Source organism: Rhincodon typus, chromosome 10, assembly GCF_021869965.1.
Source record: "Rhincodon typus isolate 14 chromosome 10, sRhiTyp1.1, whole genome shotgun sequence".
Lineage (NCBI taxonomy): Eukaryota > Metazoa > Chordata > Chondrichthyes > Orectolobiformes > Rhincodontidae > Rhincodon > Rhincodon typus.
The window spans coordinates 53,820,809-53,846,293 of record NC_063341.1 but is presented as its reverse complement, the minus strand read 5'-3'; the positions used below and the strand labels follow the sequence as shown (position 1 = coordinate 53,846,293).

Sequence of the window (25,485 nt, the reverse complement as noted above, 5' to 3'; positions counted from 1 at the left end):
TGTCTGGAATGGAGGGAATGTCTTACGAGGAAAGGTTGAGAGAGCTAGGGCTTTTCTCATTAGAAGACGAAGGATGAAAGGTGACTTGATAGAGGTGTACAAAATGATCAGGGGTATAGATAGAGTGGACAGCCAGAGACTTTTTCCTAGGGTGGAGGTAGATATTACGAGGGGGCATAGTTTTAAAGTGAGTGGAGGTAGATATAGGGGAGACGTCAGAGGTAGGTTCTTTACTCAGAGAGTAGTAGGGACGTGGAATGCATTGCTGGACAGGGTAGTGGAGTCAGCCTCATTAGGGGCATTTAAGCGGCTATTAGATAGGCATATGGATGATCGTATAAGGAAGGGGTGGAGGTTAGATAGACCTTAGGATAAGGGTAAAAGTTTGGCACAACATCGTGGGCCGAAGGGCCTGCGATAGGGTTAGGGTTATGTCTATACCACCTTTATTTAAACAATTTTAATATTTCACAGTAATTCATTTTATTGGTAATAAAATTGGAAGATGACATTGAAACATTTAGGTCCAAGAGGGCAGCAGAGTAGGACTCCTGAGCCAGAGCTCATTCACTCTGACTGTTTTTCTTTCTTTTCTCGCTTTTGTCTTTTTTTTTAGTTTTTCTTTTCTCTACATACCTTCTGGAGGGAGCTCTGTCATGGAGGCAGTGGCAGCAACTCTGACAGTCAGCTGCATCGCACCTTCTTTGAGGTCCAGAGTGAGACACCGGTGGGAGTGCAGGAGCAGGCAGACCGAGGCGGCTGGCAGCGAGAGCAGGAGCAAACAACCCAGTGCGGCCAGTGGCCAGAGCAACAGCAGGCAGCTCGGGGCGGCCAGTGGCAACAACGGGAACAGGCAGCCCAGGGTGGCCACGTGAGAGTGGGAACAGGCAGCCCGAGACAACAGCAGGAGCAGAAACAAACTTCCTTTGGCGGCAGCAGTGTCAGGTAGAGGCTTCAAGGTGACTAGAAGAGGCATCCCAGGTTGGCAGCGAGGGCAAGGGTTAAACCTGATGCAGGGGAGTTCGAGCCCTTGAGAGGCATGTGAGCCCAGGATGGCCAGATGCTATGGACTGGGGTGTTGAACTGTTAACTGTTTTTCCACTTTTTAGTAAGAAGGACTGTAATGTTTAACTTTTTAACTTTGTTTTCCTTATTTTTATGCTTTGTACCTAAGATTCTGTATCTAGATACCTTTATACCCAAGATAAGTGGTGATATGTAAACTTTCCACTGTACTCATGTGGGTACATGTGACAATAAGCCCAATTCAATTCATTTCATGCATAATTTAATCAATTGCACCTCTTGGACGTTAACATTCACCTGCCCTTAGCAACACCCCAATACGCAATGATGATCTGATCCTTCTGGGGGGAGTGACCGTTTGCTGCACAGAGTCTGGCATTGTTAAAGGGACCGTCTCTATTCAGTGAACATCTCTTAGATACAAAATTGGAATCCCAGCAGCTTTCCCCCCACCCCACCAGAAGTGCGCCTTCCCCTTTAAATATCCCTTTAAGAGATTACCATTAAGTTGGGCGGGCTCCGCGGGGACGCACGCGCATGCTCAGTGCCGCTGGATCGGCGCGCGCTGTTTTGAAAGTTGTTCGGTTTGGTTGCGACAGTCGCTGCTGACGGGCTTCTGTGCGTTTAATTCGGTTAGTGTGAGAGAATGGCTCAACATTTCGGGCGGTTGAAAGTGGGGCTGATTGTAAAAATTCAGCGTAGCAATGGTAAGGAATTCTTCACTTTTTAGGCGACGTGAGTATGACGCGTGCTAAAACTAAACAGGCTGACCTCTTCCGTTTTAAAGTGGGGTGGGCTTGGACTCTTTCCCCATGTTCGAGTCATGGTACCCAAAGAGTGTTTTATCACCGTTTTTCGTTTGCACTAGATTAGTTGGTGGGGGGTGGGTTAAAATAATCGAAACGAACAAAACGGTGTGTAGGATGCGGCAGCGCACATGCGCATTGTTGCGGGGGTTTTTTTTGAATTAACCCGCCATGGGGATGTCACCGAACTCTGGTCCGGCTGCCCGGTGCTGATTGGGTGCTTCGGGCATAGTGACGTAGGTACCGACACGCTATTGGGCAGTGATTGCCTATTGATCATATTAACAGTTTGAATGGGTAGCGTGGGCCACCGAATGAGGGGATACTGTCATGATAAGTGAGAGACGGTCGGCGGATTCTTCAACTTTGCACACTAATTACTTTAAATCAATGCAAACGTGAAGTACACTAGCCTTCTCAATCTCGAAATAAAAGCGAAATGCTTAACATGTGCCAACTTCTACATCACGGTAGTGATTGCGCAAATTGTTTGCAAAACACTTTCAGACGTGTGGTTATGAACAGCGCAATGTCATTTTCAGTCTGAAAATAGCCAATTTGACTTGCGACTAATGTAACTGGTTGCTTTTTTTGCAGATAGTTCCTGTAGCTCGTGATAATTTAAGATTTCCTTTTAAAGGAGCAATTTGGCCCTTAATTCACAACTGCGTAAAACGTTTGCTTTGATTTTAGCTCTTACTGGGGGAAGGGGTAAATCCCAGAAGTATTACGGAGCTAAGGGCTGCCATTGGCCCAACGCGCCTGCGTCGGCCCTTCAATCGAACCTCATCAACTCGTGCCAATCTCCTGGTTCCCACCCACCCACACCCTTGGGCACTATTTCTGTCCAAATAACAGTCATTCAATGCACTCCTAAAAAAACTCAATTGAACATGCCTCCACCACACATCCAGGCAGTACATTCATACCCTAACTACTGGCTGAGTGAAGAAGTTTTTTTCACCTATCAAGCTTGCTTCTTTTGCACGTCATTTTAAATCTGTCCTGTTCTTTTTCATTTTGAGTGGTAACAGCTTCTCCCTATTTACAGCTGTTCACGTTATACCTTAACAGAAGGACTGTGGGCATTGTTGCAGTTTTGCAGATGGCTCCAAGGTAATGGAGAGGCAAATGGTGTTGATGATGTAGGGAGTTGCAGAAGGATTTGGTCATGCCAGGAGATAGGGCAAAGAAGTGATAGATGGAATAAATATTGCAAATTTTTGGGAGGAAGAATTAAGGTGTAGAGTGACTTCTAAATGGGCAACAGCTTTGGAAATCTGAAGCTCAAAGGAACTTAGGGGTCCTAGATCTCTTAAGGCTAACATGCAGGTTCAGTTGGCAGTTCAAAAAGCAAATGCAATGTTATTATTCATTTTGACAGGGCTAGAATATGAGAGCAGGGATGTACTGCTAAGTCTGTATAAGGCTCTGGTCAGATGTCATTTGGAATATTGTGGGCAATTTTGGGTCCCATGTTAACGAACAACGTGCTGGTGTTGGGGGGGGTGGTGGGAAAATCCAGAGGAGGTTCACAATGATCCTAGGACTGAAGGGCTTGTCATGTGGAAGAGTGGAGTTTAGAGGCATGGGAGGGATCTCGTTGAAACTTGCAGGACACAGGGAGGCCTAGATGTAGAGTGGATGTGAAGAAGATCTTTCCATGTTAAGAAAGATTACGGCCTGAGGGCACAGCCTCAGTGTGAATGGGCAACCCATCAGAATTAAGGAATTTCTTCAGCCAGAGGCTGGTGAATCTGTGGCATTCATTGCCTCTGGAGGCCAAGTCATTGAGCGGTTTTTAAGACAGACAGGTTCATGACTTAACAGGATCAAGAGTCACAGGGTGAAGGCAGGGGAATGGGGTTAAGAAACACATCAGCCATGATCAAATGGTGGAGCAGACTCAATAAATTGGCCTATTTCTGCTCCAGCTTTTTCATGATTTTGTAAATCTCTACCAAATCCCCCCCCTCCCCCCAACCTTCTCTGCGAGGACAGTCCCAATTTCAATCAACCCACAACTGATGTTTCTCATTCTAGGAACTAACCTCTTAAATCACTATTGTACAGAGTCATAGAGATGTACAGCACAGAAACAGCCCCTTTGGTCCAACCTGTCTACGTTGACCAGTTTTCTACATTAACCTAATCCTGTTTGCCAGCATTTGGCCCTCTTAAACCCTTCCTGTTCATATAGCCATCCAGATGCCTTTTAAACGTTGTAATTGTACCAACCTCCTCCCCGGCAGCTCATTCCATACATGGACCAACCTCTGCATGAAAATGTTGCCCCTTGGGTCCCTTTTAATCTTTTTCCCTCCTCTCACACCTTAAACTTATGCTTTCTAGTTTGGACTCCCCTACCCTGGGGAAAAGACCTTGACTATTCACCCTACCTATGCCCCTCATGATTTTATAAACTTCTAAAAGGTCACCCCTCGTCTCTAACACTCCAGGGAAAATAGCCCCAGTCTCTTCAGCCTCTCCCTATAGCTCAAACCCTCCAACCCTGGCAGCATCCTTGTACATTTCTTTGAACCCTTTCAAAGTTTCTCAATCTTTCCTATAGCAGGGAGACCAGAATTGAATGCAGTATTCCAAAAATGGCCTAACCAATGTTCTGTCCAGCTGCAACATGACCTCCCAACTCCTATACTCAATGCACTGACCTATAAAAGCGAGTGTGCCAAATGCTGCCTTTCCTACCCTGCCTACCTGTGACTCCACCCCAAGGCCTCTTTGTTCGGCAACTTTTTGTATATAAGTACTGCCCTACCAAAATGCAGCGCCTCACATTTATGTAAATTATACTCCATCTGCCACTCTTCTGCGCATCTGGTCAAGGTCACATCACCAAAAAAAAGTGGCACCCCCAATGATCAGCAATATTCTAGCTGAACTTGAACAAGTGTCTTATACAAGTTCAATATCATCTCCTCACTATATGCACCTACTAATAAAGCCAAGGACACTGTATGCTTTATTAGTTGCTTTCTCCACTTGACCTGCCAGCTTCAATGATGTGTGCACATTCAATAAGATTGTGGCCAATCTGATTTTTAACCTCAACTCAGATTCAGGGAAATGCAGGAATCTTTCATCCCTTTAGTTATCTGCCTTTATTTAAAGATTCTGCATCCACTGCCTTTGATGAGAATTCTGAAGACACCCAACCATCTGAGTGAAATGTATTTTCCTCATTTCTGTCTTAAATGGGTGACCCCTTTTTTTGTTTAAACAATGAAGATTGTGAGCAAGAACGTAATAATTGTGTGATGGTGTTGAATTCTGGCAACCAGTAGTTAGACACCCAAATGTCTCAGTGCATTAGAGAACAATGCATACTTCTCCAGGTGGGCATAAGGTCACCAGATCAGGATGAGTTGTCAAACTTACAAAGCATGTGTTGAACTTTTGAATAATTAATCTTGTAACCTCTTCAGTTGCTTGTTTAACTATTGAATTGATGACACATTCGTATAAATATTTGGGTTTTTTCTTTAGAAAATGGGAATATTGCAATCAGTACATGCTCTAACTCATGGAATGTGGCTTTCCCGGGCACTGGAGTTTATTGCCCTTGACTAGGTGGTGGTCAGTTTTAAGAGACAAGCTCCTGATATCATCTCTGTACCATAACTTGTCTCCTGACAACGTGAAGACCCCTTATGCTGTCTTGCTTGGGATCACTTGAAGCATCGCATACTACATTAAGCATGCCCCACTGTTATAACCTAATAACTTACTTTTAGACCAGACACAATATATAGCTAATTGTAATAAAGTCTGAATTCTTCAATACCACAATATCCATGCCCAGCTTATGCCACAAAGGATCTTGCTGTCGTTCTCTCATCCCCATCTTCATGTTGACTTCCACGTAGAAGCAGTACTGTCCTAAATCAGGCAAGGTTGGCGGGAGCAATGCTAGGCAACCTAAAATTGAGGTGTAAATCTGAAAAAGCAACTGTTTGGCCATATGGTTGCTAAGTAGCATGCAATGTAGTTTAATTCATTCCAAAATAGCTGAAAGAATTGCTTTGGTCCTGACAAAATCCCTGCAGTTAATGAAGACTTATTATCTTTTAACTGTACTGGGATATTACAGCTAGTTAAACACAATTATCTACCCAACAATGTGAAAAATTGACCAGATCTGTTATGATATACAAAGGTCAAATCCAATTGGGATCAGTTAATGCATCAGCCATCTTTTATTGATCATCTATTTTGTAACAGTAAGTGTCATGATGTCTGCCAAACCAAAATCAGCAAGCTATCAATATGTTCTTCACCCGAACGTTGATGAAAAAAGACAGGTGACACTTTTATAACCATTGACATCAAGACAACTTTTTGACTGAAAGCTGTTCCTAGAACATCAGCCCTAGAAAGATTGACTCTGCTAGAACTCTGGTGAGATGGCTCAGGGAGTTGAAGTTTCAAGTTAAGCCTATCCCAAAGGAAGATGATTGGCCAATCATCATTGCAAGAGTTTCTTAGAATAATTAAGTCAACCTGCTCGGACATGACTTGCCTCTGGACTAAGTGCCATTTGAGCTCTGACCCCCCAGGCCCATAATAAATAGGGATGCTACCACTGTGCCACAACAGCCCTAAATTCCTCAGAATTGATTAGAAATATCTATCTGTACAGGGATATTAGAAGACCTCTCTAGAGCAGGTCAGACTTTAACCCTGGTTCTCTGGCTCAGAGGTGGGGACACTCTCTCTCTGCCGCAAGAGCCTTGTAGATGAATGCAGATATGTTTTCTGTATCAACCTGTTCAGAGATATTATTACATACCTCTGGGGTCGGTGGGGCTTGAACTCGGAATTTCTGGCTCAAGCAGGGACTGCACCACAGGGCGTTTAGGTTCCTCGGCACTTATTTTAAACAACCCGTTCAGACATGTTATGAAGCAACCAGAGCAAGTGTGACTTGAACCCGGACCTCCTGGCTCGGAGATTTTAAATGGTCCAGCTCTAAACGATTTCTTTTCAGTATTGGATCTGAAACTGAAATCATAGTGCGCTTTCTTTCATAAATATTGCCAGGTTTTTCTGCAAGATATTGGAAAATACAAACTGCCTTGCTTTTACATTTAAAGTAATCTTCTAGAGATTGACATAATGGATTCATTTTTTAAAAACCATTGTAGTGTGGATTTCATTAAATTCCAACCACTAATTGCAACACCCATTAGCTGTTCTAGTTTTGGAGACTTAATTTGCTGAGACCCTAAAACTACTTGTACTTTCGCATTTATTTTGGGGACTTTAACTACAAATGGTAGTCAAGCTGTTTTATGATGTCACAATAGCTTCCTTGTAATGATGTGAAGATTATGTAGGTTGTGTTGTCAGTCTGCACCTGTCATCCATCATTTTGTAATGCAAGCTTGAACTTTTTTCAATATCTTCTTGACTAGCTAAAATCTTTTTGAAACCTTGGTAAGTGGCTTTCTAGAATGAGTGGGAATACTAATAAAATTTGTGACAATTTGTCTGTGTGCAAAGCTATTCTAATATTCATTCCAGGGCTAATTTATTAAGGCATAATTTTAAATTTCCAGTCTGAGTGGATTGAGTTTTGAAGCAAAGTTTTCCAAATTAGTTTACATGTTGAACACACATGTTGACCTGAGTTAGTGTTAACCAGACCATGTTGGAAATGATTGTCAACCTTCTGCATTTGTAGTCCAAATGAAAACATGACTTGAAATGTGATTTTTCTTCTTTTTTTTTTTTTTTTTTCCCCTGCTTGTAAAACAGTTGCACTATCCTCCAAGAGGAATTGCTTTTAGTTGGCTGGACCTCAGAATGGCGTGGAATTGAATTGTTTGTATTCTTGCTTTTAAAGAAATAGTTTAATGTAACATTCCTAAGCAATGGTGTGCATAGTACTAGTAAATTGTACCAATTAACCACTATATAGAAAGGAAAAGTGTCTAAAGTTTTAAGTTTCAAATCTTCAATTGCTTCGCAAGCCTGTAAAGATTTCTCAATGAAGATGTCTTGAGTGGTAGAGACTTCATGGGCAGAATGGCCTTTTTAGTACTGTATGGTTCTGTGACCATATTCTTCCTAATGTTCTGAATATGCTGCTTGTGGTAGAGGATTATACACAGAAAATCCAGCTCTTGCAATAAAAATGTGACCATGATATGGCACTTGGACACTCCTTAGTTTAGGCTGTTGATAAACTTTTGCTTATTTTTGTTATAAGATTGTAACTAAAATTTTGAAGTGATTTAACTCAGTACAGCGAGCTTTGTTTTAGCCAGCATCTTTATGACTGGCAATCTCAATAAACCGGCAAAAAAATATACCTTAAACATTGAAGTTTACTGTATTATTCTGTCCAATTATTATAGCTTTCTAACTTATTTAACTCAACTCAATGAAAGTATACTTGTTAAATTTATACGGCCACACAAAGTATCAACAGTTGATTCAATTTTGTCAATTTCTCCTCAAATGTTGTGAGAAACACTGTCTGAGTAGTCAGTTGAGGGGTTGTTAGAATGCTCTCTGCTGGTTAAGTTTTTGTTTTGAAGCAAAGTTGTATTATTTGAGTGATTTACGCTGTAAATGTATAACGGTGATGTGTATGCCCTCGGCACTGCATTTCTATTACTTCGTGTCTTTTGCATTTGGTTATCTTCAAATATTGAATCAACTGGCACAGTCCTAATCCCCGTGGGTACTGGTTAATAAAATTTGCTGCATTTACATTGAATTAACTGAAAATATTGTCAGATGATATTGGAATCCTTATTTGGACAGATTTGTTACAGTTGATGACTGAACTGCAGCTTCTTATAACCCACAAATTAGAGGGAAAATCTTTTCCGTCATCTATAAATTGTAATACCACATAACTCAAGTGAATAGGAAAATAAGCTTGTCCATCATATATAAATTTTAATTTCACATGAAGTTTGCATGAAGTCTGATTTTACTTGACATCCACTGATATCACGTAGGTAACAAATCAGCTAACTGTATCATTGATCTTTTTACTTATTTTCTTTCTCCAAAGTAAGAGTGCACTAGAAATTGGGAATATTTTTGCATTTCTGTAACAAAAGTGCTGTTGAGTTCTTGTTGTTGGTTGTACATAGTCCATCCATGCATTTGGATAAGTTTGTTTATGGTATTGGATGTATACTAAGATTTTTTTAGAACTACATGTTTTTAAGAACTGTCTATTACATTTTAGTTATCCATATCTTCAAAATTTTTTTTATAACATAGGCTTTGGGGATAAATCTGCATATAGGAAGTGTTGCCTGGAGTAGGGGAGAGGAAGATAGCTATTTCGATTACCTTGTAGTTCACTTTCAATTTATTAGCTCAGTTTCTCTTTTTCATAGGGATGATACAAGATGCAAGTATAACTGAATTGTTTACAGATAAGTCCTGTGTAAGAGCTGAGTGGCTAGAAGACACCGTAAGTAAGGCCAAAGAGGTAAGGATGTCTTCTATAAATGCAAGCTTTGAATTGTATCCTAGTTCGAAGGAGACTCTGATGGTCTAGATGAATATTTCATCATAAATAGCTAGACTCTTGCTGTTTAAACTGAAACTATAAACTATTATGATGCAGGTTGTCCATCACTGACTTTATTTTACATGTAAACTTATGAAAATCATATTGGTATTTAAAGTTTGATAATGAAACAGTCTATCACTTTCCCTCAAGAATACTTCCTTCCAAGTATGTAAGGCCTGGCTTCTGATTTGCCTGCCTAACTCACTATTACATTCAAAAATCTCAAGTGATTTTATTATTTGGTATTTGAATTTAAAATCCCTTAAACTAAAGTGGATGTGCTGTGGACTTCTTAATTGTCCATCATATATAAATTTTAATTTCACATGAAGTTTGCATGAAGTCTGATTTTACTTGACATCCACTGATATCACGTAGGTAACAAATCAGCTAACTGTATCATTGATCTTTTTACTTAAAAAGAATGTGAACTACTGGGCTAGACTTTCCTAATTGCTAGTTGAAAAGCTCAATTTACAGGAGCTTGGTATTTTTTTCTACTTCCAAGAGATATCCTATAGCATTTGTGGGAGTGACAGTTTCGTATCATGTTATGGATGGTACGAAACGGGGTTGAGGTAGACCAAATTCCCTTAGCATGGAATCCTTGCAGCCAATAAATAAGGGAAATTTTCTATCTTTTTTTGGATTGAATTCAAATGTCCATAATAAAATTCTAGTAGCTAATACAGTTTCCCATGCATTAAGTGAATTTTTCAGGTAATTTCAGCAGGATGGGTTTGATGGTGAAGTAGCCCAGTGAAGTAGTTTTTCAAGCTAAGAGTTTTTGAACAGTAAAGGAATTAAGGGCTATGGTGAGAGATTGTCAGTGGAGCTAAGGCCACAAAGATTAGACATGATCTTCTTGAATGGCAAACTGGGCTCGAAGGGCCAGATGGCCCACTCCTGCTCTGGGTTTTTTAATGGTAAAAGAATAAGCTAACTGACTTATTAAATCACAAGACTGATTTTCCAATGTGCTTCACTTTTGCAAAAGAACTGTTTTTAAGGAGCAGTAATGTTTTTCATAATGTGTTTAATAAAAGCTTTTTTTGTGTTGATGCAAATTAGTTCTCTTCTTTACTTTTTTAGATTGACATTGAAAGCTTACTGTTGTTAAATCCTAACTTAGCAGAGAAAATGCCACCTTCAAACCTGCCACGAAGAAACTCCAGGGTAAGATTTAACTGCTTGGCTCTCGACTTCTTATTCACAGATAACTAATGTATTTCCCATTCTTGGAGCAATCATTAAACCAATAGTTGACAAATGGCAAGAAGTAAGTTGTATATAGAAGAAAAGCAGCCATCCCCCATTGCAGTAGATCTGAGCTGATCACTAAATCAACTCCATTTAATACCATTTTATTACTCCCTTCTATCACAGTATGTCATAATTCATTACTGCACTATTTCCCAATTTTAGGCTGTAGCAAAAAGTATTGTGCCAATACAGTGCAAATTTACATAACTAAAAGAATACTTGTGGGCAATATAAAAGGAAATGCTGCTGTAAAATAAGTGAAAAATTTGTGCAGGAATTAAAATGGGGATTTTTGTTTGTTTCTAATCTGTTAAGATGATAATGGGGAGGGTTTTTTTTGCTATTTTACTCTGAGAATAATTATGGTGTAAAGCACAATGATGGAACAGTTTCCAAAATACTTTCAAGAAATTTTTCTACACTGTTTCCTATCCTAACATGAAGTAGGCAGTGCTGGATTTGGTTCTAAACAAAAAGTAGGCCAAGTGGCTCCAGTATCAATTGGAGACAATAGTCAGAAGACTATGATCCTAGTTTAGATTTCTAATGGAAAAAAAGGACAAGGACAAGGACAGATCCCAGAGCAAAAGGAACTAGTTGGTCCTTCTCCAATTTAAAGGGTTAAAAACTGATTTGACCTAGGCTCATTGTAATCAAAGATAAGCAAAAATGAGTTGCCTAAAAAGCTGAAGCATTCTCTCTGGGTGGAGAAAAGGTAGAACACAATTATCATTTCCAGTGGTGAAAATAGAAAAGATGAGCAAAAGGGTACATTTTAGAGATATCAGGTTAAAGTACGAGGAAGCTAAACAAAAGAAATTCCGAGGGCAGATAAGAAAGGAAATGAGTAGCAAAGAGAATGAGATGAATCTAGCAGCCAACATAAAAGATATTTTTTTAAGATTCTCTTTTATGATCCCAGCTGATGTATGATCCCACACTGTAATCTGGCTCAATGGGTCATGTTTTTATTTATTGAAGTGGTCTTTCACTGAAATACAAGCATGCAATGCTCGAGGTTTTTTAACAATAAAATGTAAAATAATTGCTTAAGAGAAACAATGCCAAAATAGACTGCACCAAACTTCTTGGCTCTTGTCACCAACTCCTATTGCTTCCCTCGTATGAACACCCCCTATCTACTAGGGGCCATATAAAGCCAAGAAAATGCCACACAGAATGCTCTTCAAATGATGCCGAGGGGGACACCAGTAATTTCTGTTATGGTGGCTAGGTTGGGATATGACATTTAGTACCTCTGTTCCTGAGCTATGGATATCACCAGCAAGAACAGCATTTGTTTCCTGTTCCTTTTTGCCTTGTGCTGAATCCTTGCTAGGCTATTTACAGAGCAATTAAAAGTCAACTACATTTTATATGGGTCTGAAGTCATATGTCCCACAACCGTAGGAGACACCCATGACATTGGATTGCTCTCACCCTTGGGCTTTGAGCAAGTGTGGAAATTATTAAAATATTAATGGGTAAATGAATATATATTTGTCTAGGTCTGAAGTTCAGCGTGACTTGTGAAACCCCTTGATTAAACACTCTTTGCTAGCATGTCACTTCCAGCCTTTCAAATTGGAGCTTTCCAAGTTCTTTTGTTGGGGGGAAGGGGGTGCTCCTTTTTTGCATTTCAGAGAATCAAGTGCTATGTATTTATGTAATGTGCATTCTATTCACAAAGTAGCTCATGAGGGAAACATTACTATTTAACCATGGCTTAACAAATGTACTGAGAACATAGCTGATTTGTAGTGTATTGTAGCATGGTTCTGCATGCAATTTTGCATGTAAGTCATTGTTTATGACCTAGAAAATCATGATTTTCTTTAGGTCCCAAGACGCGAATCAGTTCTCCCAAGGAATGGGATTGCAAAGGAAAGTAAGTTCAATTTTATATAAAAGTTCTAACTAATGTATGGTTTGCTTGATTGTTACTTTGGAGAGAAAGTTAACAACCCTCAAGTTAAAACAATTTTGTGACTAACGTTTTTGTTAAAATAGATAGAATATGATCCATGCAAGGAAGATGTTAAATTATTCTATTAATTCATTGAATATTTTAGTTTGAGAAACCAAGAAAGAAATTGTTTTTGGGGGAGGGAGGAATAGATACAGGAGAAGGGTGCGTAGTGATGGAATAGTCTATTAAATTCAGAAGGCCACTCTTTAGAACAATTCATTGGCTGCTGTTGGACTGAACAAAAGAAAAACAAGTAATTTTATTTGTAACTTGAAAATGGTAGCATTTTCATGGAAAGGCTTGTATAATTTGAAAATCGATGGAGTAAAAATAAAAACTCCACAGTTGGAGTTGTGTACAGGCCCCCAAACAGTCAGGAGCTGGGGTGCAAGATGCACCAGGAGATAGAAAAGGTGTGTAAGAATGGCAAAGTCACAGTGACCATGGGGGATTTCAATATGCAGATGGACTAGGAAAATCATGTTGGTAGTGGATTGCAAGTAAAGGAGTTTGTGGATTGTCTACAAGATGGCTTTTTGGAGCAGCTTGTGGTGGAGCCCACAAGGGAACAGGCTTTAGTGTTGAGCAATGAGGCAGACTTGATAAGGGAGCTTAAGGTAAAGGAATCCTTAGGTGGCAGTGATCATAAGATGATAGAATTTACTCTGCAATTTGAAAGGGAGAAGATAGAATCAGAGGTAACGGCATTACAGCTGAATAAAGGTGGCTAGAGGTATGAGGGAGGAGCTGGGCAAAATTGACTGGAAGAGGAGCCTAGCAGGAAAGACAGTGGAACAGCAATGGCAGGAGTTTCTGGGAGTAATTCAGGAGACGCAGCAAAAATTCATTCCCGAGGAAAAAGAAGCATGGTACAGGGAGAACGAGGCAACCATGGCTGACTAAGGAAGTCCGGGATAGTATAGAAGCAAATGAGAAAGTGTATAATGTGACAAAGGGCGGTGGGAAGCCAGAGGACTAGGAAGCCTACAAAGACCAACAGAGGGCAACAAAAAAGAAGTAAGGAGGGAGAAGATTATACATGAGGGTAAGCTAGCCAGTAATATAAATGAAGACTGTAAGAGTTTCTTTAGATATATAAAGGGCAAAAGTGGACATTGGACCACTGGAAAATGACAGTGAGGAGATAGTAGTGGGGAACAAGGAAATGGCTGAGGAACTGAATAATTACTTTGTATCAGTCTTCACAGTGGAAGACACTAGTAATCTCCCAAAAATTCAAGAGTCAAGGGGCAGAGCTGAGTATGATGGCTATCACCCAAGGAAAAGGTGCCAGTAAAACTGATTGGCCTGAAGGTGGATAAATCACCTGGACCAGATGGACTACCACCCCAGAATTCTAAGAGACAGCTGAAGAGATAGTGGAAGTGTTAGTGGTGATCTTTTAGGAATTGCTCGGGTCAGGGAGGGTCCCAGAGGACTGGAAAATCGCTAACATGACACCCCTGTTTAAAAAGGGAGTAAGGCAAAAGATGGAAAATTACAGGCAGATTAGCCTAACCTCAGTCTTGGGTAAGATTTTGGAGTCCATTGTAAAGGACGAGATTTCTGAATATTTGGAAGTGTATGGTAAAGTAGGGCAAGGTTAGCATGGTTTCATCAAAGGGAGGTCATGCTCAAAATCTGCTAGAATTCTTTTGAGAAAGTAATGAGCAGGGTAGACCAAGGAGAACCAATGGATGTTATCTACCTGGACTTCAAGAAGGCCTTTGACAAGGTGCTGCACAGGAGATTGCTAAGTAAGACAAGGGCCCATGGTGTTAGAGGCAAGGTGCGAGCATGGACAGAAGATTGGTTGTCTGGCAGACAGCCAAGAGAGTGGGGATAAAAGGGTCTTTTTCAGATGGCAGCCTGTGACAAGTGGTGTTCCGCAAGGGTCAGTGTTGGGACCACAACTTTTCACTTTATACATTAAAGATCTAGATGAAGGAACTGTGGGCATTCTGGCGGAGTTTGCAGACGATACAAAGATAGATGGAGGGGCGTTAGTATGGAGGAGGTGGGGAGGCTGCAGAAGGATTTGGACAGGTAAGGAGAGTGGGCAAAGAAGTGGCAGATGGAGTACAACGTGGGAAAGTGCAAGGTCATGCACTTTGGTAAGAAGAATAAAAGCACGGGCTATTTTTTTTCTAAATGGGGAGAAAATTCAGAAGTCTGAAATGCAAAGAGACTTGAGTTCTAGTCCAGAATTCTCTCAAGGTAAACTTGCAGGTTGAGTCAGTAGTCAGGAAGGCAATGCAATGTTGGCATTTATTTTGAGGACTTGAATATAAAAGCAGGGATGTACTACTGAGGCTCTACAAGGCTCTGGTCCGGCCACAGTTAGAGTATTGAGTGCAGTTTTGGGCCCCATATTTCAGGAAGGATGTACTGGCCCTGGAGTGGGTTCAGAGGAGGTTCATGAGAATGGTCCCAGGAATGGAAAGCTTAGCATATGAGAAACGTTTGAGGGCTCTGGGACTATACTCATTGGAGTTTAGAAGGATGAGGGGGAGGAGCTAATTGAAACTTTCAGAATGCTGAATGGCCTGGACGGAGTGGATGTTGGGAAGATACTTCCATTGGTAGGAGAGACTAGGACCCGAGGGCACGGCCTTGGAATAAAGGGAAGACCTTTTTTAGAATGGAGATAAGGAGAAACTTCTTCAGCCAGAGAGTGGAGAATCTATGGAATTCCAGTGCCTCAGAAGGCTGTGGAGGCCAGATCATTGAGTACATTTAAGACGGTGATAGATAGGTTCTTGACTATCAAGGGTTACGGGGAGAAAGCAGGAGAATGTTCCTCAAACCCAATCAGCTATGATTGATGGTGGAGCAGACTCGATGGGCTGAATGGCCTAATTTCTGCTTCTATGTCTTATGGAGTATTTAAGCACTCCAAAAGATCCAAGTTCTTATCTGCCAATCTTTGACTGCTGGAGCTTTATCTCTGCTGTCAGATGGCAACAGTTGCTTTTCAGATTTAGATATGGATTTTTAATCTTTCATGTGACATGCTGTACAAAGATGAGCTCTGGCCTTGTAAGACCTTTATCACACTTATTAGTTCATTTTAATCTTGCACGTGAAGCAACTTCAAGTGATGATGCCTTCCCAAACGAAGTTGCATCTCGCATGAAAATAACCATTGAAAGCTGATCAATTGTTTGTATACAAGCAAACTGGATTTGGGGCAGGGATGGAAGGCAGCTGGTGAACTCTTATATTCAATCTAATGAAGCTTTTTTAAAAAAATTTGACACTGATATTTCAGAGCCTGTGCTTGATTCTGATTCTGATGTTCCAGGTAATATTTACTTTCTGCATTTTCTCTTGATCTGGATACAGAATAACACACCTAGTCATTTTGAGCATTTTCAAATGCTGTGTGGCTTTCACTTAAAACATTGCTTTTAAAACGTTGAGCTACCCTGGGTAGGCACAAATCTCTTGTTGAACAGCTTCTTTCAGTTATACCTAATGCTGCTCTTGAAGTGCAGCAGCTTGCTGGGAATGCAGTATCTCTAAACATCTTCAGAAATCACATGTTTATAAGCCACTTCAACTATCAATACTTCATAAAACATTAGGATATAAGTTGGGGTCAACTGTTGTAAGGTGATCAGATGGCACGCAAAGGGCACCAATTCTTCCCCATAACTGTGGGGAAGCTGGTGAAATAGGAACATGTGGAAAAAAGGATGGTGACCAGCTTACAGTGGCATTGGGTGGGAGAAAGTTCTTGCAATAGGTCATTTTTCTGTGTGCAGTTCTGCATTTTGGGAATAAAATTTAGATTTGGTTCAAAAATGTCTTCGTAGAAGAGGCACTCAAAACCAAGGAAATTGGCCTATCAGTTTTCTTGCAGATGTTGGCAAACATGCTTTGGAAACTACATGGTTATAATATAGAGGATTGCTACTTTGTTAAAATTGAAGTTGCATTTTGGATCATTTATAAGTCTCTGCATCTTGAGCCAAAAAGGGTTGAAGAACTCAAACTATTTCAGGCTATTATTTCTAAAAGAAATTCTGGTTGGAATATTATTTAAAAACAACTAATTTTTCATTTTACCAGAAAAATTCCACTGTCAATGCTCCTGTAATCTGGTAATAATTCTGGGTGCACCTGTTTCAACACGTTGTAGGTTGCATGCTGCCTATTCACTCTAGGGTAATTGAGCGGCCACTGGGTTATTTGATTTGACTTGTAAGGTTTAAAATTTTACAGCAGAACAAGAATGTGAGAGTTTAACTTTTTATCCTTTTTCCTTAAGTACCGCGCTCGACTCGTTCAAGAACACAAGCCACATTGGAAATGCAAATTATGCCCAATTCTAGACTATCTGAAGTAGAACCTGTAATGTACAAGAATATTTCCACAGGTAAGACTTTTTTGTTAAAAATATTAACACTTTTTTTTTAGGATTAACCCATTCTATTGGTTTGGAATGATATTGAGATGGACATTTAATTTTTTGAGGTGAAAATGTTTGCCATATTTGTAGCTTTTTTTTCCCTTTTGAGTGAGTAATGTTTATATCTCTCAGTAAGTTCCATTACTTTTTTTTAAAAAAATCTGTTCCCATGACATTGGAGGAATTCAAATCCATGCCACCAGAGCATTGCTTTTGATTCACTCATCCAGTGATAAGACCACTACACCACTGCATACCCAGAACCCTACCATTCTAAACACTAGTAGATGCAAGCCTAATTTGTCCAATCTTTCCCCATATGACAACCTGATCAATCCAGTTATTAGTCTAATAAACCTTCTCTGAACTGCTCTCGGCACAATTTGTCCATTTCAGGAAATGTAATTAATTACGTACACTATCTCCAGATGTGATCTCATCAATGCCTTGTATAACTGAAACGTATAACCCCTTTTATTTTTGTTTGTTTCTTCTGATGTTGAAGGATAGAAATTCATTAGCTGACTTGATCACTTTCTGTACCTGTGTCATCACTTATTTGTACATTGTACAGAACGCTTAGGTCCCTCCACCTTGGGATTTTGCACTTGTCCATGTCATGGTGGTGAGTGGCTTGGAGGAGAACTTGCAGGTGGTGCTGTTCCCATGTATCTACTGCTGTCTTCCTTCTAGATGGAAGTGGTCATGGGTTTAAAGGTGCTGTCAAAGAATCTTTGGTGATTTTTCTGCAGTGCATCTTGTTGACAGTAAACACTGTTACTGAGCATTGGTGCTAAAGAAGTGGATGTCTGTCGATGTTTTGCAATGAAATGGGCTGCTTTGTCTTGGATTGTGTCAACGCTTGTATTGTTGGAGCTGCACCTATCCAGGCTGCGGGGAGGGGGGATGTGGGGGTGCGGTGGTGGTGGTGGTGGTGGTGCAGGTATTCTATCACATTCCTGCCTTGTGTGATGTAGATGGTGGGCAGGCTTTAGGGAGTCAGGAGGTGAGTTACTTTGTGCTGTATTCCTAGCCTTTGGCCTGCTGTTGTAGCCACTACTTGTGTTTCAGGTCAATGGTAACCCCAAGGATGTTGATGTGGAATTCAGTGACGGTAACATCATTGAATGTCAAGGAGTGGTGATGAGATGATCGTTGCCAGGCATTTGTGTGGTGCAAATGTTACTTGCCACTTGTCAGCCCAAGCCTAAATACTGTCCAGATCTTGTTGCATTTGAAAATACTTTTAAATAATACTCTACTTTTCTTTCTTTCTGCCTATGTTAACAACAACATGTTTTCCCACGTCAAATTCCATCAGCCAACTGTATGCCCAGTCACCGAATTTATCCATATTGGTCTGCATCTTTGTTCTGTCACCTTCACAAAATATTTTCCTATTTATCTTGCGTCATCTGAAATTTAATCACTATGCCTTTGTTTCCTTCATCAAATTTGTTAACATAAATTGTAAACGGTTGAGGACTATTAGTGTGGGACCCACCCGACCTGACTAATATCGCGAGAAAGCCCTGTTTAAGCATAATCTGTCTTCTACCTTCCAGCCAATAATATCCATGCTGGTGAGTTACCGTCTACACCACGAGCTTCTAGTTTGTGCAGTAACCTTTTTATGTGAACTTTGTCAAATGCCTTCTGCAAATCTAAGAACAGTACAACAGTGGGTTCCCCAACAACTCAAAAATACCCATGGCCCTCTGGAACCTTCTTCCCCTCCCCTTCCCTCTGACTCCATCCCCTCCACCAACCCCACCTCCTGTCGGGTATTCACCGTTCCTCCTAACCTTCCGCTCTCCATTGCTGACTGCTCTGTACTCAGCAAAGGCCTCGGCTTTATTCCTCTGCGTCCCCACCGTAACGAATTTCGGGCATGACATGAGGCTGAACTCTTGCTCCGGCTCCGTGCTCGTTTCTTTGGGCAAGAGTCTTCTTCCCATCCCACAGACCATTTTGCCCAGTTCCAACACTCTTCCCTCCACCTGGACCTGTCCCTCTGGTCTTTTACCTGCACTTGATCTTTTCATTTGAGAACTGTCGATGTAACATTAGTCACCTCAATTTCTCAGCCCTTCTCACCAAATCCAACCTATCTCCCTCCGAACTGACTGCCCTCCGTGCACTCGGATCCAACCCTGACTTTGTCGTCAAGCCTGCTGATAAGGGTGCTGTTGTAGTCTGGTGTACTGACCTCGACCTTGCAGAGGCTGAGTGCCAGCTCTCAGATACCTCCTCCTACCTTCCTCTGGACCATGACCCCACCATGGCACATCAGGCCATTGTATCCACTGCAGTTACTGATTTCATTTCATCTGGGGATTTCCCCCCCAACCCCCGCTTCCAAGCTTATAGTTCCCCAAGCCCGCACAGCTCATTTCTAGCTCCTGCCAAAAATCCACAAACGGGTCTCTCCGGGCAGACCCATTGTTTCAGCCTGCTCATGCCCTACAGAACTCATTTCTTCCTACCTTGACTCAGTATTCTCTCCCCCCCTCCAACCCCCCCCCCCCCCCACCCCCCCACCCCGGTCCAATCCCTACCCACATACATCCATCTGATCCCTTAGGCCGGTTTCATAACTTCCAGTTTACTGGCTCCAGCCACCTGCTTTTTACCATAGATGTGCAATCCCTTTACATGTCCATCACCCCCCCCCAGGAGGGTCTTAGGGCTCTCCACTTCTTCCTGCAGCAAAGACCTGAACCATCCCCACCCACCACCACTCTCCTCCGCTTGGCCGATCTTGTCCTCACCCTCAAGAACTTCTTCTCTTTCAACTCCTCTCAACCTCTTCAGGTAAGAGTAGTTGCCATGGGTACACGCATGGGCCCTAGTTATGCCTGTCTCTTCATGGGGTACATAGAACATTCCTTGTTCCAGTACTATTCCGGCCCCCACCCACAACTCTTTCTCCGATACATTGATATCATCGGTGCTGCTTGCCTCTCTCATCTGGAATTGGAAAACTTCATCAATTTCGCCTCCAATTTCCACCCTGCCCTCACTTTCACCTGGTCTATCTCCTGACTCCTCCCTTCCTTCCTCGACATCTGTTTCCATTTCTGGGGATAGACTGGCCACTAATATTCACTACAAACCCACTGACTCCCACAGCTACCTGGACTATATATCCTCACACCCCACTTCCCGTAAAGACTCATCCCATTTTCTCAGTTCCTCTCTCTCTCCATCGCATATGTTCAGATGGCTAACTTCGACAAGGGAGCCTCCGAAATGTCCACCTTCCTCAACCGAGGATTCCCCAGCCCTGTTGTCGACAGGGCCCTCAACCAGGTCCACATTATCTCCCCCACTTCCGCCCTCACCCCTTCTCTTCCTTCCCACAGCATCAATAAAGTTCCCCTTCTCCTCACCTACCATCCCACCAGCATCCACATCCAGAAGATCCTCCGCCATTTCCGCCACCTCCAGCGAGTTACCACCACCAGACACATACCCCTCCCCTCCCTTGTCCGCCTTCCGCAGGGACCGTTCCCTCCGGGACACCCTGGTCCACACTTCCTTCACCCCCAGCACCTCCCCACAGCCCTACGGCACCTTCCCCTGTAACCGGCAAAGGTGCAACATCTGTCCATGTACCTCTTCCCTCCCCAGTATCCAAGGGCCCAAACATACCTTCCAGGTAAAGCAGCACTTCACCTGCACTTCCCAGAATCTATTCTGCTGCATTTGTTACACTCAAATGTGGTCTCTACATTGGGGAAACGAAGTGTAGACTTGGCAACCGCTTCACAGAACATCTACATTCTGCTCGCAAAAAGACCCTGAACTACCTGTTGCCTGCTACTTCAACGCATCACCCTGCTCCCTGGCCAACATCTGTCTCTGGCTTGCAGCAGTGTTCCAGCGAAGCCCAACGCAAGCTGGAGGAACAACACCTCATTTTCCACTTGGGGACCCTACCGCCCTCTGGACTCTCGAGTTCAATAATTTTGGGGCCTAAACTCTCCCATGTCCCAGCCTCCTACCCCACACACCAGGTCTTGTTACCACATAGCCTGCCATTACACACCCCCTGTTGTTAGTGACTAACAGTCCCCATTAACAACTATTCACCCTCCCAGCCTGATCGTTAGCAACTCCTTTGTCTGTCTAACTGTCTTTGGGCTCCGTCCTATTGTTTACTCCCTACCCCACCTACCTCCCTATTTTCTGCATATAAACTGACGTTTTCCCAGCCATCATTTGTTCTGAAGAAGGGTTGCCGGACCCGAAACGTTAACTGTTTTTTCCCTTCACAGATGCTGCCAGACCTGCTGAGCTTCTCCAGCAATTTTGTTTTTGTTCCTGATTTACAGCATCCGCAGTTCTTTCGGTTTTTATCCCCTTTTATCAATGGTGTATGTTCCTTCTTCAAAGAATTTCCTAAATTGGTTAATCATTAAACCATGCTGATTCGTCTTGATTTCCCTTGACTTTTAAAAAGTGCCTGATTTATAGTCACTTTAATCAATTCCAAAACTTTCACCAAGAGAGACATCAAACTAATTGGCCAATGTTTTTCTGTTTTCGGGCTCACTTCCTTCTTTGGTCAGAGTTGTATTTGTTACTTCCTAGTCTGATGGAACTTTCCCAGAATCTAGCTAATTTTGGGAAATTAACACCTGTACATCATCTACCTCATTTTAGTCACCTTTTCAGACCTTCAGATGAATTCCATCGGGACCTGGCAACTTATCAACTCTTCGCTCCTTCAGCTTGTGTAGTATGGCTTCTCTAATTATTTACAATTTTATCAATTCCTCTCTTCCTTCAACCTCCTGATTTACAGCTATTACTTGATGTCATTCTCTGCCATTTGTTTATATTCTGATCGGTCATCTGATCTGAGATTCATCTTTATCAAACTTCAGCATATGCTTTTATTAACACTGGTGTGTGCTCCCCTTGGAATTTTTCTTTATAGTTGGTATAGTACATAATCTGAAATATGCTTTTTTTTTTAAACAAAAGTTTGCTACCACTTCTCTATTGATTTATGCCTTGTGTGGGGCACTTTTTTTAACATGGGAATGCTGGTGGATATTCGGACAAATTGTGGTCCTTGACAGGACGTGGATCCCGTTCCATTGGCAAGGAAACCCCAACAACTGAGGATCTCCATTCGTTCACTGTCATGACCGTTGAAAGCACACACATCTTCTGCCTTACATGCCATTGTTTTGAATTGAGCTTTGTCAGGTTCCTCTTCTCCACGACTGCAAGGTTAGATGGCCCTGCTGGAGTTGAGAACACTACCACCTGACAACATTGTTCTCTAGATCAATAAAATGCTCTGGCCTCTCTCCCACAGCAAGGTGGCAGTCCACAGAAAGGAAGATTTCCAGCAGATTTTCAAATTGAAGGAACAGAGCTTACTGGTCATCTTCACCAATTGTTCCTAGACATCTGGGACAAAGAAGAAATCCCCGCTGACCTCTGGGGTGCTGCCATTGCCATCGTATTCAAGAAAGAAGACTAGAATGTTGGAATGACCCAAAAATCTCCATTTCCAGGAAGATCCTTACCCAGATCTTTGCCGGGTGCCTCTCCCAGTCTGAGGAAATATTTCTGGAAGGGCAGTGGCTTCTGACCACACTGGAACCGTGGACATGGTTTTCACTGCTTGATGGCTCCGAGAAATGCCAGGAACACACTAACCACCTTGCATGGCTTTTTTTTTTTGTCAATCTGATCAAGTCCTTTGACTGACTGTAATTAGTTGGGAAGTGCTATGGAAATCCTGTCAAAGGCAGGCCTTTCAGAGAAATTAACGAACATCCTCTGTTACCTGCATGACGATGTTGGTGACGATAATATGACAGGTTGCCTTGAGGTAAAGACGAGTCAAGCAGAAATCTGTCATCATCCCCATCCTTTTTCTCCTCCATACTGTTCATCAAGAACAAACTTCACAATGGTGTGGATAAAATCCAAAACCTAATGCCCCACCTGTTATCCATTTTAATCCCTCAATTGTCCATACTTCATCTTGAATCCACCCTCTTTCCCCGAAACTTTAATGTTCAGTTATGTTACGGTTGCTGACTCTTCACTGAAATCATTAATTCAACCTGTTCTTTTGGCTCCAGAATGTAGTGTTCTCATAAAATATGCCAAAAAGATTTCTCTTAACTCCTCATTTTGGTAGTCTTTTGTCTATCTAAATTTTTCCCAATCTATACATGCAAATTAAAATCCTCTGATTATCTTCTACCTTTCCAAGGCCTTGAATACCTTTTTATAGCCAAAGGAACAGGTTGTAGAACACTTTTGATGATGGAACTGGCATTGTTTAACAGTATTTGATTGTCGGTATTTAAAGCAGTCGATTTAATTCCAAACAGTGGCATTTCTTTTGCTTTGCAGCACTGTTTAGATTGAGTCTTGTAGTCAAACTTCTGTTCCATCAATCTTGAAAATGTTGATGTTTTGTATGGTGTTGCTTTCTATAAAACCAGCGGAGTGAATTGAAATTTTAGCAGGGGCGGGATATTTGAACAACTGTGCAAGACAAACCAATTGCTGTTGGGTAGGGAGGTATTGAGATTAGTCCTGCATCTTTTCCTTTTTGAAAAAATACCTTTTTACATTATTGCATGTGCATTAGCAAATATTGGTTTAAAGTGTTACTAATGTCACAAGATATTTACATTTCAGGCAACTAAGGTCACTAGTCTATCATCTAGCAATGAATAGGTTTTGCATTGTCTTTATAGGAAGAAAATCTGTATGTGTAAGAGAAACTGAAAAGCTGAAGAAACAACGTGAAGATAGGCGAACTCAGTTGCAGGAGATAAGAGAAAAACGTGGACAGGTAAGAACCCAATTACCACAAGTCCAAACATAGAATAAATCTCAATGTTTAATTATTTTAAAGCTCTTTTTTAAAATGGCTGTTAGTAATTCAAATCTTAGTTTCTGGGTAGTGGGCATCCATTTCAATGTTTAAAATGAGGACTATTTAGCTGCCATTGCACATTATTTTATTTGTCTATCTATCTGTTTATTTCTGTCTCTATTTTTACATTGCAAATGGGAATGTCAGGCATGGTTCTCTGCTTTGAGTGTATTTCTCTTTGGTATTACATTTAGTTCTTTTCTTTTTTGTGCAATTCTGAAGCAGTACACAAGCTACACAATTTCCGAGTTGATTTTCAATCGAATGTTTGATTATACCCTACTCCTGCATCAAAAATTGTCTTTCTATTTAGTGTGGTTTTTTTTTAAATTTCAATCTTTTTTTTTATTTTTGCCTCATTGGAAAAATGTTGAATCCAGGCATAATACTTGTCTGTTTCATTTTGAGCTTAATTATTGATTCTGAACATTTTTGTTTGCATCTTTAATGGGATACGGGCATCATTGATTAGGCTATTGTTTGTTGCCTTTAAAGGTGATTGTGAGTGTAGGTATACCACAGTGCTAAAGAGTTCTAGGATTTTGACCCAGTGACTGAACTAACAGTCATCTAGTTCTAGTCCAGAAAGTGCCTGGCTACAGGTATGTGTTAACGTGTATCTGCTTGCCTTGTCCTCCTATGTGGTGGAAGTCTTTGGTTTTGGAAGAAGCCGTCAAAAGCATTGATAAGTTGTTGTGGTTCATCTTTGTACATGGTATTACTGTTATCATGCTGTGCCAATTGTACTACTTTGACCTGGTTGTTTTCAAGCTTCCTGAGTGGTGTTGGAACCACACTCATCCAGGCAAATGGAGAGTATTTCATCACACTTCTGGTTCCTGCCTTTTTTTTTTGATAGATGATAAACATGCTTCAGGGATCTAGAAAGTGAGTTGGTCACCACATAATACCCAGTCTCTGACCTGTTGTAGCTGTATAGATGGTCCATTTTGCTTTTTTTTTCTTTTTGTTTTTTTTTCTCTGGTCAATGGCAACCCTGAGATGGTTGGTTAGTTCTGGAAGATTCAGAGATGGTAATGCCATTCAGTGTAGTGAGGTGAAAATTCTCTTTTGTTGGAGGTGACCATTTCCTGGCACATTAGGAATGAATGTTGTTTTCCACTTACCAGCCAACCATAGAAACGTAGGAGCAGGAAGAGGCTATTTGGCCCTTCAAGCCTGCTGTGCTATTCTTCACGATCACGGCTGATTGTTCAACTCAATAGCCTGATCCTGCTTTCTCCCTGTAACCTTTGATCCCATTCACCCCAAGTGCTATATCTCATCACCTCTTGAATATATTCAAATGTTTTTGCATCAACTATTTCCTGTGGTAATGAATTCCAAAGAGTGGTCAGCCTGTGGGTGAAGAAATGTCTCCTCGTCTCTGTCCTGACTCCTCCTCCTCCTGTGACGGACACACCTACCATCTCCCTGCATTCAACCTATCTGGTCCTGTTAGAATTTTATAATTCTGAGATCTCTCTCTCTCTCTCTCTCTCTCTCTCTCTCTCTCTCTCTCTCTCT

The 25,485-nt window shown here is 41.4% G+C and overlaps 1 protein-coding gene across 3 annotated transcripts in view; it reads left to right on the top strand.

The window, feature by feature from the left end:
• The first annotated feature begins 1,547 nt into the window (after nt 1–1,547).
• Nucleotides 1,548–25,485, top strand: part of kif2c (kinesin family member 2C) — a 68,763-nt gene continuing 44,825 nt past the window's right edge. The window contains exons 1-7 of one of the 3 annotated variants that reach the window (XM_048601759.1): nt 1,548–1,733; nt 9,215–9,309; nt 10,486–10,569; nt 12,496–12,544; nt 15,897–15,929; nt 16,899–17,006; nt 23,777–23,874. In XM_048601759.1, the coding sequence (XP_048457716.1) occupies nt 1,673–1,733; nt 9,215–9,309; nt 10,486–10,569; nt 12,496–12,544; nt 15,897–15,929; nt 16,899–17,006; nt 23,777–23,874 (528 nt within the window). In that variant the 5' untranslated portion in view covers nt 1,548–1,672. The remainder of the gene's footprint in view (nt 1,734–9,214; nt 9,310–10,485; nt 10,570–12,495; nt 12,545–15,896; nt 15,930–16,898; nt 17,007–23,776; nt 23,875–25,485) is intronic. The other 2 variants (XM_048601761.1, XM_048601760.1) reach the window with 2 other exon arrangements.